At 44.3% G+C, this 14,666-nt stretch overlaps 1 protein-coding gene across 1 annotated transcript in view; it reads right to left on the reverse strand.

The window, feature by feature from the left end:
* Window positions 1-648: 648 nt before the first annotated feature.
* The window catches only part of ACER2 (alkaline ceramidase 2), a 32,759-nt gene continuing 18,741 nt past the window's right edge, over window positions 649-14,666 (reverse strand). Inside the window, exons 4-7 of the mRNA XM_045840129.1 lie at window positions 12,107-12,244; window positions 7,313-7,450; window positions 4,718-4,929; window positions 649-4,619 (exon numbers count right to left, since the gene is read on the reverse strand). Of these exons, the coding sequence (XP_045696085.1) occupies window positions 4,743-4,929; window positions 7,313-7,450; window positions 12,107-12,244 (463 nt within the window). The 3' untranslated portion in view covers window positions 649-4,619; window positions 4,718-4,742. The remainder of the gene's footprint in view (window positions 4,620-4,717; window positions 4,930-7,312; window positions 7,451-12,106; window positions 12,245-14,666) is intronic.

A 14,666-nucleotide genomic window follows, 5' to 3' on the forward strand; every position in this document is an offset into this window, starting at 1 on the left:
CTCTTTAAAGTATGATGGCCTTTGCATGATTTAATTTAAAAAACTGTCACAGGAAATTATAAAAAATAGGTAGATACAGAATTTTCCTGTTAAAGTCATTTACTCTTTTGAAATGTCTTATGATCCTCCTTCTAGTGATTGCCTGAAATCTAGCATGGATGAATTATTTTCTATATTTGAGATTTTATATCCATATAATTACAGAATTTTTTAAAAATGTTATTTATTGATTGATTGTAGAGAGAGAGGAAGGGAGAAAGATGGAGAAATATCCATTTGTTGTTCCACTTATTTATGCATTCATTGGTTGATTCTTGTATGTGCTCTAACTGGGGATCGAACCTGCAACCTTGGTGTATCGGGGGGACAATGCTCTATCCAACTGAGTTACCTGGCTGGAGCTTAATTACAGAACTTCTAACAAAAGTAATCTGCTTTTAGGTACCTTATACTGGAAATGTTCAGATGTATTGATTTCATAGCTCTGAGCAGAAACTAACAACTATACTAATTTTAACTATGTTTAATAACAATGATTCATTAATAAATGAATTTGGGTAAATGTACTTTGCTCTAAGACCCACTTAATGCATTTTTTACATAGATATTTCAAAAATCATTGTGTAAATAAACACAAACATACACATATTTATTCACAGAAAATGCCTTTATGGCTTTAATATCAAACATAGCTGTCATGGTTCACAGAAAGAGCATAAAGTGCAAAAAGCTCCATTCCAAAAGGCCGTAAACTACTCCCAAAGCAATGGAGATGAAACGCTCCCACAGCCAGTAGGCACACCGCCATTACTCCCCACACCCCACACCCAGAGTGCAGAAGAAGGAATGTATCAGAAAATGCTCTATTTGCTATAGTTGTATATTGTGGTTATAAAATACTCTTAAATCTGGTTTAATATTTAGAAAAGGACATAACTCAAACAAGTAGTCCCTTAGAGTAGGGGCCATTAAAAAAAAAAGTCTGTAGAAGAATGATGTCTATAAAATCTATAAAATCCCCAGAGGATGCCAACCTGGCCTGAGGCTTCCCTTTGGGCAACTGGGATGGCAGCACCCAAGCAAAGAGCTGGCTGTGAAAGGTTCCAAGGCCTTTTGGGGAAAAGGAGCTCTGAGAGGGGCTCGGGCTAGGCAAGCTTCGGCCCTCACCTGCCCCTCGCAGGCGGCTCCACGTCAGCCCCCAGGGCCAAAGAGCCAGGGAGGGCGCACACCGGGGGAGGGCGCACACCCGGTCCCGGAGCCTCCGAGCCAGCGTTGGCTCACATGAGCACGATGGACTGGTGAGAGAGGCTTTTACACACCTAGGAAACCCAATGCACAGAACAGGGGACGGTGTTTTCACACAGCTGTGCCTGACGCCATCGGGCTTTTAGTCCCCCAGCAGAGCCTCTGTGATGTGTAGTAACGTTTTAGGGGCTCTTCAGAGGGACAGGCTGAGTTCCCCCAGAATGGAGCTTGTTAGCAAGAGACTCAGGCATCTGCACCCCACACGTCTTAAATATGTTCACTGAAGTACATCTTATAATAAATAGTACTACACTCATAAAGAGGAGCAAAGATTTCTTTTTCTGAAAATCAACAATCAATTGAACAGTATTAAACAAGAATCATTGACTTCATTGGTAACATTGTTTTTCGTTATGTTAACTCCAGTTCCTTCTGGATATTGATTTCGGGCAAATTCTAACCAGAACAAAAATCTGACAGCCATGCTGAGCGACTGGCGTAACCAAACTGCCAATGTCAAATCTCCTCTTCCCTGCCTTAATGGGGTGTGTGTGTGTGGGGGGGGGGGGGAGATTCTTGATTGCACATTAATGAAATGAGCCCTTCACTTATTTTAAATCAGGAAACACTAAAACCTGTAGAGGTATATATTTAACAAGTATTTCCTATTACTTGTCAGTCTGAGCGGAGAAGCACATTGAAAAGCAGAATTCAGCACACTCTTTCTAAGGCCCGTTCACACCAGGCCAGACGACTGGAGAAGACTCGGCGGTCAGTGCCACATCCAGTGGTGAGCTCGCAAGTGTCCAGGTGACCCCAGTGCCCTTCAAACCTGCTCCTCGTGAAAAATACACAGCTGGCACTTACATTCCAGTCAAACTACAGGGTAAACTGTCAGCTCTAAAAGATATTTACAACTGTCACAGGGAAAAAAAAGAAGGAAATATATCAAAATATTGCCAATGGTTGTGTTTGAGCTGTAGAAATAGATTACTTTAACTTTTTTACAGTATCCCAATTTTCTTCAAAAGAGCATGTAGTGCTATAAAAGATTATAAATATATATATATAAAACATAAATATGAATGACTTAAAACAAGACCAGTGTATTCCTGCTCTCATGACTTGCCATCCCACACTGGCAAGCTATAGTGACTGCTGTTCAGAAGAATTATGTTTTGTCCTCCACAATATACCCCACTCCACACCCCTTTCTCAGCCCTCATCTCATTAAAACCAATTTCTAGTAGGACATTGTGTTCTTCATATCAAAAGCATTCCTTCTGACATGTGAACTCAGTCATTTGTCTGTGGTAGAGACGGGAATCGCCCAGAGAGGCAGGACACATGCTTCCTTACTCCCAGCAGTCACATTTTATCCCTATTTCCAAAGGACACCCAGAAACTTCCAGAAGGTTGAAGACTTGGGAATGGAAGGTAGTGTTCCCCAAAGAACAGGTCCTGCATCTGACAGCAGGAAATGGTCCATCCTAGACTGTGGGGATGATGCTCCCCTAGCTGAGGAACCGAGACAGAAGTTACACCTGGCACGCACACTGATAACATCTACTCTCCTCTCTGCTTCTCCTTATCTGTGCTTCCACGCTAAGGCAGCTGGGCTTAACATACATCAAACCCCTAACTGACAGCATTTTATCCTGCAGAATGAATGAAACCAGAATCCATACCTGCTAAATCAACCTGAAGAGACAACGGTCTGATATTCCCCTTTTAAAAATTCTAGACTTGAAACCCAAAGGACTTAGCAGTTTTCTATTTCTGTTTCATGAACCACCTAGGTCTCAAGGAGGTATATTAGAGGTCCCTGAAATATTTAATTCAAATATCATTTTAAAAAATATTTTTACACTATAATATAGCAACAGGTACACTCATTCAATACCAAATGTTTCTACCTGGAAAAACAGCAAATTGTTAATTTGCATGTCACTGCCTGATATAATTTAAGGAAATGCTATAAGTTTAACCTTAAAATAAATTTAAGCTAATAAAATACAACCTATCTCACACATTAGGGTTCCATAAAGATTTCTTACTGCAAACAGGCTTCTGCTGCTAAAATAATTTGAAAACCACAGAAATAGGAAAAAGTTATTCATTTTTAAACTCTGAATTCAGTTCTTTAATGGGCTTTTCACCTTAGATCCTGTGCAAATTCTGGCCAGAGGAAGAGTTCCTGGAGATGCCAAAACAGCTGCTGCCCAGCTCTCAGATATGGGCAGTGGCATGCTTCCTGTCCACACAAGAAGGACGCCGGCCTGCCCTTCCTCACAATGGGACATTGCAAAGCAGAAAGTGCCTGAGTTAATGCGAGTATCCCTGAGGTCCTGCATTCCCACCTCAAACCTTAGAGGGAGTTTGGAGTCTTCCATCCATCCCAGTGAAGAGCAGATTGAATTGCAGCCCATGTCAACTTAGGTGAGAAAAACTCAGAAGGCAACAGACGCACCCTGCTGCACCAGCCAAGGTCCCAAGCAGCCAGAGTGTAGCTACTGCCAGTACTTAAGAAGAGTGACCAAATGCTCCAAGAAACTACAGGAAGCACCTCACGCTGTGAGAGGATGGAGTGTAATTCCCACAGCAAAAATTAGAGAAGGGATGGGGGAGATTCATGAGCATAATTTCCAGATAGCATACAAGAGGTTTCCAATGAACACAGGTTTCCAAAACTTCATGTTTGTTCCAAATTTTGAGCTGGGACCACCCCCGGCCCCAACATCACAATTGCTACAAGCCCTTTGGCATGTTACAGAGGTCAAGCAGAGGAGAAAAGGGGCATCTGTGTAGGGACCGCAGCTGTTCCTCTGTGCGTCTGAGGCTACTGGGCTGGGGTAGAGGACAAGCAAGGTCAACATTTAAAAACTGTCATCTTCAAGAATGGCTTAAAGTGGAGAGTAGTTTTTTGGCATAGAGGGGTTTTCTTGTTTACCCTCCTCCAAAGTCAAGTCTCCATCTCTCAGCAGAGGTAGAAGTGAAAGGATACACAAAGCCACGTCAACCCTGGGTGATTGGGAGCTGCAAGCGCAGCGCAAAACTATCTTCCGAAGCCACAAGCCTTGTGCACGTTTCATTTGTCTGGTTATTGTTTTAAGATGGGTTTCCCAAATGAAAATCTGGCATCTTCCATCAGACCGTTGGAGGGTGTAATCTGTCACAGGATTGTTGTCCCCAGGAACGGTGGGATCTGGACCCGGCAAACTCTCCAGGAAGCGAGGTTCTACGCAGCACCGAGCCCCCCATCGCCACAAAGGACACAGCCCAACAAGCCACGGCCTCTAAAAGTCACGCTGACGCAGTGCTCTCAGCCCTCCAGTTTCCAATCTTGGGGACAGTGGAGTCCGGGTAATAGACAGCTAATAAGAGCCAAAGGAACTACATTTAAAAAGACCCACCCCCAACTCTGAGAACCCAGGGCTGTCTTTGCAGGCTGGAAGCCTGGGGACCAGAACACCTGAGCAGAGGAGCCCGCCTTTCCATCAAGTGATCTTGACTGCAGATTTCTTGGTGGCGCAGAGGAGGGACACATAGGGCACGCCGATGAAGGCCCATTTTTCGCTGGGCCAGAACCTGATGACCGGACCTTGCTCGGGGATCTCGGAAGCAGCATCAAAGTAGGCGAAGCACACGCAGCCCAGGTAGGCGGCCAGGCAGATGAGGATGTGCCTGCAAAGAGAGCAGAGGTGAGCGCGTGCGGCCCTCCCTCCCGCCCCGCCCCCATTCTCCGTCTCTGAGGGCCTATTCCCATGAGGGTGGGTAAAGGTGGCCAGAGGACCCCCGGAGTAGAGGAGAATGATACATCTGGAGCAAACAGGGCCTGTTTCAGAACGTTCTAAAATATTCCAGCTTCATAGCAGGAATAAATGGCAAACATCTTTGGGATTCAACCAAGACTGAGGCCCAAGGATTTAAAACAGGAGGTAAGAGGATGGAGTTATCAAGCACCCAGGCTGTGAAGTATTAATGGGGCACAAAAATGAAGATAATATACAGGCATTGGTAAGGAAAGTTGTCCATGACCTAGTATTTGGTTTAAAAAAGAAAAAAGGAACAGTTTGCATCAGGAATAGAATGATGCTATTTTTGTTTTTAAAACGCAGAATTAGAGAAAAATATGTATATGTGCACACATGTGTATAAAATCAGGAAGGATATACCTCAGGCTGTGAACAACTGTTATCCCTCTTTGGTATATGGAATTATGAGAGTTTCCCTCTTCCTGTATTTCTGTGTTGTTTAAACTTATTATTAAAAAAACAAATATGCCATTTTATAACTGGGACAAAACCATGGTTCAATTTTGAAAATCAAAGCAGAAAGTATAACAACTTAGAAACAAATTGTTTAAGCCAAAGTTATTACAATCTAATCTTTGAATTTTACTTAAATCACTAGTGTGACCAGGGAACTCGGACTGACAAAAATGTACTGTATCTTGAATGAAGCCATTTAACACAGGTGGATACAAATATCAAAGTTCAATAATCAACAAAAGAAAAATGCAATCAAAATATAACCAAAGACATTGAAATTAAGAACAATCTAACAATAGCCAGAGGGGAGGGGGGAGGAGACAGTGGGTGAAGGGTTTTCAGGAACTACTATAAAGGACACATGGACAAAACCAAGGGGGAGGGTGGAAGCAAGGGGGGGGGGTTGGAGGGAGTGGGGGGTAGTGGTGGGGGAAAATGCAGACAACTGTAATTGAACAACAATAAAGTAATTTAAAGAAAACAAATATAAAAGTTCATCAACATTTGTACTTAAATCTGTACATTTTATTATCTGTAAATTATAGTTCAGCAAATATATTAAGTATGTATAAATTCACTAGTGTGAGTTAAGGTTGAATCTTAGAAATATCAGGCAATGGATCCTAAGGCTGGAATTGCAATTTCAGCTGTTTTATTTATTCTGTGTTTTGCAAAGTGTTCTGGAAATTCCCAAGCCTTTAAAAAAGTTGTGGTTTTTTTTCAATTCTAGTTAACATACAATAATGGAAGTCCCCAAGTCTTAAACTGAGAGCAGATTGGGTCTCTTGGTGGGTATATACAAGTTCACGTGTTCAAGGAAATTTAAGTGAATTCCTTCAAACCATAGAGTTTTAGGCATCTCCTGATATAAGTCCAGCTTCACCTGGATCTATATCTAACAAAGTTTTTCCAATTCCTTACTAATAGAATTCCTTCCTGGATGGTCTCAGTTTGCAAAGGACATTCCAAACATATTTCTCTTGGTCCTTGTTGTTGTTTGCCATCAGTAGTCCTTTGGACAGAGAGGGAAAGATGACTCTGAGTTTTGAGCTGAATTGATTCCAAGGAAGGAAGCCGCTCAATTTCTCCCTCAGCTTTCTGAGTGTAGGACACCACACTTTATAACCTGCTTCTCTTTTTACCTAACAGTGTATCCTGAGCATTCCTGGTATAAATGTTCCAATTCCCTGTTATTGAACTCCTAGGCTGGTTTTATAAAACCAGCTGGTGTTGTGAACAATTCACTTTACTTCTCTGGGCCTCGGTCTCCACCTGTGAGGTGAATGGGTGAGGCTGTCCCTAGGTGACCTGGGAGGCCCATGCTTTCAGGTGGTCATTCAAACCCAAAAGGGAACTTGGGTTGACAAAAATGTACTGTATCTTCAAAGGGTTTATATTTACCTCATCGTGGTTCCTGGTTGGAGGTCCCTGTCCTTGTCCCCACATCTGTCCCAGCCTCCCCCACCTCCCTCACCCTAGAGATCAAGCCGGAGCTCAAGTGACAGATTTGGTTTTCAAGCTCCATTATGCTTTAATAATAGAGCTAGAGGTCAGAGACCCGGGCTTGAAGCATAAACAATTCACTCTTTTTGTTCTGGCTGAGCCAGCTCCCAGGAGCCCATTCTGCTTCTGACAGTAGTTTCTGTTGCTTGGGTCTGACAGGCTCTGTGAGGAGAGAGGGGTGCTCGGGCTCAGCTCTGTCCCCTGGGCACACCTGTGCACTCTGAAGGAGAGCGGAGCCTGAGGAAAGTGCACACCACTGTCCTGCAGCCAACTCCCCACTAGCAGGGGCTTACCACACACAGTGCAGGTAGGGAAAGTGGAAGGACGACAGCAGCTCGCAGAAGGCTCGGTCACTGATCCAGCAGAAGAGGGCAAGGGTCCACCAGAGGCCCGAGAAGAGGCCCAGCTTAATGACACGCACATTGTCACACCTGCACAGGACCCAGAGAGAAATTCACCATGATCCCTGGTTTCAACCTGCTTCACTGGCAGCTCGTCTGGTTCCGCATATCTCCCTAGTCCCTCAGCACTGGAATTCCTTACTACCCAGCAAACCGTCACGCCACCAGCTCAAGGATGCAAATCCCACATGTACACAGATGTACCTCACAGAGTCATACCTCTCTCCCAGGCCTCTCCCCGACTCCAGACTCACACACCCAACTACCTTCTTGACATGTCCACCTGGTGTCTAATATAGAACAAAATTGAACTGTTCATTATAAACTCCAAACTTTCCCCATGCCCAAAACCTATCCTCCCAGCCCTCTGAGAAAAAAGTCATTCCATGCTTTCGGAAGCTCAGGTCAAATATATACACAATTTATTCTGCAATCTAAAAAGCAAAATAAACAGGTCTGTAGCCTTGCCACTTTAAAAGATGAAATGAAAACTGACAGACACAAATATCAACAAATACATAGGCAATTAGTCTGGAACAAGAGCATCTATGTGCACTTGGTTTCATTAAACCCAGGAAGTTTGGCTTAAGGAACACACCCACACAGAGAGCAGCAGATGTGGTGTGTTTTGGATGGCAAGAAAGGGGTGGAGTGTCACATGGGGTGACCAGTCCCATGGGGGCTGGGCTGGGCGGACACCTGTGATGTGGAGGGCAAGCACTGCAGTAGTCAGGATCACGGGGCAGCCTGGGACCGACCCTTTCTCTGTTTGCAAATGGGCAGACCCTGCTATGTGCCACTGACCAGGCTTATTTGCACTTGGGGCTCATCCAAACTTGACCTCTATTGGGTTTTATTCCCACTTTTCAGGGCTTGTATCAAAATGTCAATGTGAGGTTAAGTAGAAAAGGAGATCAAAGTTAGGGCAAAAAAATCTGAGCGTATGTCCACCATTCCTTCTCTTCTTGACCCTTTGTTGCATTCTTAAAAGTTTTTCTTAACAATCAACCCACTCCTATAATCAGAAAAAAAAAAAAGAAGTCTATTTTAGCCCTGGCTGGTATGGCTCCGTGGCTTGAGTGGAGGCCTGCGAACCAAAGAAAGGGTCACTGGTTTGATTCCCAGTCCGGGCACATGGCTGGGTTGTGGGCCAGGTCCCTGGTGGGGGGCACAGGAGAGGCAACCACACACTGATGTTTCTCTCCTCTTTTTCTCCCTCCCTTCCCCCTCTCTCTAAAAATAAATAAAATATTTTTTTAAAAGTCTACCTTAAAATATTTTCGATGTAGCTGAGTCACTTGGAAACGTAACAACACCACACAGTTCAGTAAATGTCAGATCATGACCACAAGTCATAATAAATTTTATCCCCTTGTGGTCTGAGAGAAGGCTCAGAAAGGTCAATGAAAATATGAAAAGACTAGAAACGAGCTCTAGGAACGAGGCTAATGAGAAAGAGAAAGCAGGACAACAGTCCCGCCCCCTGCTTCCCTGAGCAGAGGGAAGATCGATGAGAAACATTTAGCTAACCTATGACATATCATTGCTGATGAGAAGCAGAGAAAAACCTGGAAGAAAATGCAAAAAGCAAAGGGGCGTCCTGGTGGCTGGGAATTTTATCAGAACAGCCAACAGCCACCTTCACTTTCCTACGGTGGCTCGGGTGGGCACTGGGGCTCGGCAGTGAACACAGGGACCTCATCCCTGTCCCTGTGGAGTCTGCAGAGGGCAGACACGCCAGACATGGAACGAAACAACAGCACAAATACTATTTAAATTTCAACCAGGACGAGTGCCATAAAGAAGAAGCGTGGGGTGCTCTGAGAGCATACACACCGTTGAGCCCAAACCTGAAGCATGAACAGAGGTGAATGAAGTGGAAGGGTTAGAAAGAAGCACAACCTCGGGCCTGGGCCTGGAGGAGCAAGGCCACCTTGAGAACACGGGAGGTCAGAATGGGTGGAGGAGAGAATATAAGGGGGAGCTTTGTGTGGGAGAGATCAGCAGGCAGGGCCCATGTTGAGGATTTTGAACTTTATTAAAACTGCAATGTCAACTAATAGAAAAATTTTTGTAAGCCAGCGGGTTGTTCAGGGAAGGAACAGCTAGCCAGGCTTCTGGCTTGAGCAACTAGGTAAACAGTACTCCATTTACTATGTCTGAAAATTTTAAGAGAACCAGAAGAGGAACAGGTAGAGCAAGAATCTGGTTTCTGACAAGGTGAATTTGAGATACCTGTGGCACATGGACTTGGGGAGGCCAGGTCAGCAGCTCGGTGCATGATGGTGGAGGCAGAAGAAAGGACCGGGTTGGAGACGTAAATCTGGGAGTCGTTCAGTAATTAAAGCCATGGGAGTAGATGAGGTAATGGGGGGAGAACTATAGAGGGAGCAAAGCAGAGAGGTGAGACTGCACCTAAAGAGATCCGTGCATTTACGGGTGTATAGAGCAGGAGCTTACACGAGAGACTGAAATGAAGCTGGCAGAGGTAGAACCCAGGAGGGTGTGGTGTCCTGACAACCGCAGGAAAGGACGGCTGAATGATGTGGGGCGGGCGGTGAATTTTGCAAACAGTTGTAAGAACAACACAGAAGACCCAGGAGGCTGAAAAATTGCCACTGAATGTACAACCAAGAGGGTGCAGGTGCTGAAGTGGGGGCAGAAGCCAGACAGGATTAGGTTGAGAGTAAAAGAAGTGACAGATGGAGACAACTTGAAAAGAAGCTTGGCTGTGAGGTGCCAGAGACAAAAAGGGTGATGGCTGGAGACGGACGTGGACTGAGCCCGAGCTGAGTATTACAGAAGACAGGGAAGACTCCAACCTTTCTAAAGGCTAATGGGAAGGACCGTTCCTGTAGACAATTTACAGGAGTAAAGAAGATACAGGAGAATGGAGGGAAATATCAACAGGTAGAAAGACTGACCCTAGATGGGAGGAGGTATTCTTCCCAGGATGCTGCATTTGTTAATGCCACAGTGAACCCCAATTAGCTGCAGTGGTGACTGGATTTTCAGGGACAAAGATTTTAAGCCTGGAACAGAAATTAAGTCCTTTATAATTACTTACAAAGATTCGACTATTAAAGGAAAATATGTCTCCCTGCTTAAAGATCACCATTGTGAAGCAGAATTTACTTAAACTTTAAGTTTAAATAGAGAATTTATTTAAACAATTCTTTATTTAAACTCTAAGTGTCCTAACCACTTGTCTTTCTCCATTTGCTCTTGTTTAGGTATCATGAATTAAAAATATTTTACATTTCCTTAAGCTATTTTTAATAAAATTATAGGATAAAACATTATTAGACTCAAGAGTTAAAATGAAATTAGATTGCAATGAATTCTCAAGAAATATAACTAGGTCCAGAACAGCCTACTCACTTCAGGCCTAATATAAGCCAACACTACTGGAGCGACTATCACAAATCCTTTTAAGATGTCTTTATCAGCTATTTAATTGTGTGTTTTCCAAAGAGCTTCAAGATCTGTTAGTGTTCTGAAAGAGGATTTCTAATCCCCCAGTCCTTAAAGGCTCCTCAAAGAAGCCAACAAGACAAGACCTGACAGCATCCTTCCACAGCCAGCCAGCACACTTAAATGCCTCTTCAACCGCCTTTGCCCCTGCCTGGCACTGCTGACAACCAAAGCGATCCCCACAGGCAGAGCAATGGAAAGAAATGTCTCCTTTCTAAATGAAGACTGAGGGAAAGCTGGCTTTTAACATATCACACAGAGCAACTTTCACAAAGGTGCCTAGATACAAGACTTCAGCTAAGACACCCCATGCCCATAACAATGAGAGAATCATGCACACACACACACAAAGCTGGACACACATACACAAAAGCATTTTCAAAGAGTGTTCAAATAAGGGCCATAGTCATATATCTTTCAGTTGGGGCTAGAAGAATATAGTTGTGTATACACAAGAGCTAAGCAAGCCCTTGCTGGTGTGGCTCAGTGGATTGTGCGCTGGCCTATGAACCAAAGGGTTGCCGGTTCAATTCCTAGTCAGGGCACATGCCTGGGTTGCAGGCCAGCTCCACAGTAGGGGGCGCACAAGAGGCAACCACACATTGATGTTTCTCTCTCTCCTTCCCTTCCCCTCTCTCTAAAAATAAATAAATAAAATATTAGAGCTAAGCTAAAATGTTTCTGGATATCAACCTTGAACTCTGAGAATACAACTTTCCAAAGGAAAATGCTTACACAAATATCAAAGGCTTTACCTGACAGCTTGGAAATAACAAACTAGGTCTCAGAGAATGCAGCAAAGTCAAGAGTATTACACCAGAAGTCAAAGTTACCTTGTATATAGAAATTCATTCCTTTTTCCTTCTGTAACAACAGCCTCTTTAATATTATTCTCCTTATTCTTGACATGTGAACAAATGTATTCTCTTTACAGATTTCACTCTAAGCTGCTTGGTCTAGGGCCATGCCAGGTCCTTGAAATGTTCCTGCTAAGCTAGCTTTGGACCCTCATGACGTACTACACCCACGAAACAGCTGTTCCCCTCTTTCTGAAAATGAGATCAAACCTGCTTTCAATCCAACAGTCAGGAACTATCTCTTCATGAAGAGTCAAACGCCTCTTCCACCCTCGGGGGTAGTAGAGGCACCTGGAGCTGCTGGGCCTCTGTCACAGGGACAGCTAAATGGGCAGGCAGGAAGAACCACACCTACCTCTTCAGCTCTGCGATGAGCAGTGCAGTGCAAGGAACCCCCAGTGTCATCAGAGAGATGTTGTTGATGGCGGGCTTGACAAACGCCAGACATGTTGTAACTGCAGAAAGGACGCAGACCACAGCCTTGAACCTTCCCCTGAAATGGTGAAAGCAAACCAAATCCATTAGCGAAGGAGGCCTTGCCTGTGGAGTATGGACAAACAGCAGGCACTGCTGGTGGGGGTGGAAGCTGAAAAGAAATTGCACACTAAGCGCCCAGAGTCTAAAACCACTCACACACACTGGCCCAATAATTCCACTTCTAGGAATTTGTCTTTAGGAAATAATCTGAAGTTTTCTAAGTATTTAGCCATGAGAACGATAAAATTAGAATCAACTTCAGTCCCTAAGGGTGAGATATGGATACCTATTTCCTTAGTATGACTTTCCTGTATTCTTTTCACCTGTTTTACAGCAGAATTTGGCAAACGTTTTCTGTAAGAGGTCAGATAGTGAAAATGCTGGGGTCTGCAGGCCATCGGTCTCTGCCACTGCAGACAGTGAGCGAGGGAGTGGGCATGGCTGTGCACCAACGAAACTGGATTTACCAGGACAGGTGGTAGACCAGTTTGGCCCAGAGAACACAGTTTATCAACCCATGTTCTACAAGCTTCCTAGTTTAAAAAAAAACCACCCTGTTTCTAGCATGCAGAAGTAAGTCTTAAAACATTCTAACAGTGTCTATATTTACTGACAATCCGCAGGCTAGTATGCATTGCAGTTCTGTGTTGACAAGTTTTTGGCATGACAAATCTTAGAAAAGTAACTGATAGTGTCCTTCCACTCTTCGGCGGAGGTGCTTTCAGCAGAACGAGCCAGCAAGGCGACGTGATCCTGAACACACTCCATCTCCTCTCCCTGGGACTCCGTTTCCTTATTCATAAACTGAGAGGCTGAACTAGATGATCTCTAAGGCCTCATCTACGACTGAAACATAAGAAGAGCTCCTGATTTTCCCCAAGTTTCTGTTATGAGCACAATTTACTTTGGCCAAGAGCTCTGGGGCAGGTCACGGTTAGGAAACTAATTTGAATGACATTCCATTATAAAAAAATCAAAGTGCATTGAAACCTTAAAAATACAAATGCATCTCTTAGAGGAAAATCATTTATCATCAAGGCACAGGAAATCATTGATCAAGCTGCCAACTTTCTGAGTGGAATGAGCAGGAATTGTGGCCCTGAACTTGGACCAGAGGAAAAAACTACATATGGGAAAGGATCTAGGCAGCAAACCCCAGGAGAACCATGTCTTCCTGCTGGCCTTGGCCAGCATCCTTCGGCTACCGGGTAGAAGGTTGCCTGCGCGCCCACCCCCAACATGCTTGTAACCCTGGGAGACCTACAACAACTCTCACTGGGTTTAAGGTCCTGTGACACATGCCAAGGCTTGTGGCCTTTTTTGATTGAATAAACACATAATTTAAAACTTCCAAATTGTATCACTTGCCTGTATCACCTGCCCCCATTTAGTAGCTGTGGGTTCTTTGGCAAGTCACTGAACTCTCCCCAAGCTTCAGGTTTCCCACATGGAGAATATAACACCTGCCTTATGGTGTTCTTGCAAGCACTAGAGCACTTCATACAGTGCCTGGTACATGGTGTGTGCTAATAAAATCCACTATTACTATTATCATTACCACCACTTGAGAATAAATGCTATTTAAACTATTACTATTGTTAATAATAGCACACTCTCAGGGAAAATCTGATGGAGCTGGTATTGCAATCACCAAAGACTCTATATAGTATTGCCAAAGAGTTCAAAGACAGCGAGCTTGACAAAACATGCTTTCTTTGAGGAGAACATGGGCAGACACCTCCCACATCAGTCCTGTGGGTGTGTAGGAATGTGCTCGGGAAAGACAGCTTAGCCAAAGAGAACGTCCTGTACGTGTTCAATTTTGCAACCAGCAGAAGCCAGCAGAGATCACACGGCCAGCCCAGCTGACCCCAGCGTCACCAGACACTGGGGTCAAAGAGCCAGGGGCCCGACAAGCTGTTTTCTAAACGATGATGACAGGCAGCCCCTACTGCAGGCTCTGGCCCTGTGTTCAACCTTCCAGCCCGAATGGGTTCACACCGGAACACAAGGTCAGGGAGCTCTTAGCGCCCCTGCTTTCTGCATTCCCCTAACTGAGATGTAGCAGCCCGATACCATCTGCATCATGTTATTATAACACAACTGTACTATTATCATTAGTTACCCTTCAAAGCAGTGGTTTTCAACTCTGTCAGATCCTGTGCCCGTTTTTTAAATCAAATATTTGGTAATGTCCCTTTTACTCTTCTGAAGTAAAATGAAATTTATAGGCAACAAAACCTCCCATCACTGTGACCACCGTAAACTTCCCAGATGTCCTTTGGGAGACAGAAATGTCCCTGGTTAAGATCCACTGCTTTAAATTGCCCTATAGGATTAAAACGTAACTGATTCAGAACAAGCCCCTAATAGTCACAAGACTACAGCATGTGGCCCTGGAAGGCCCACCTCTGTCGTTTCACAAGTAAGGAGCTGAG

The sequence above is a fragment of the Phyllostomus hastatus genome, unplaced genomic scaffold (assembly GCF_019186645.2).
Source record: "Phyllostomus hastatus isolate PE091 unplaced genomic scaffold, TTU_PhHast_1.1 phas_contig_34, whole genome shotgun sequence".
Classification (NCBI taxonomy): Eukaryota; Metazoa; Chordata; class Mammalia; order Chiroptera; family Phyllostomidae; genus Phyllostomus; species Phyllostomus hastatus.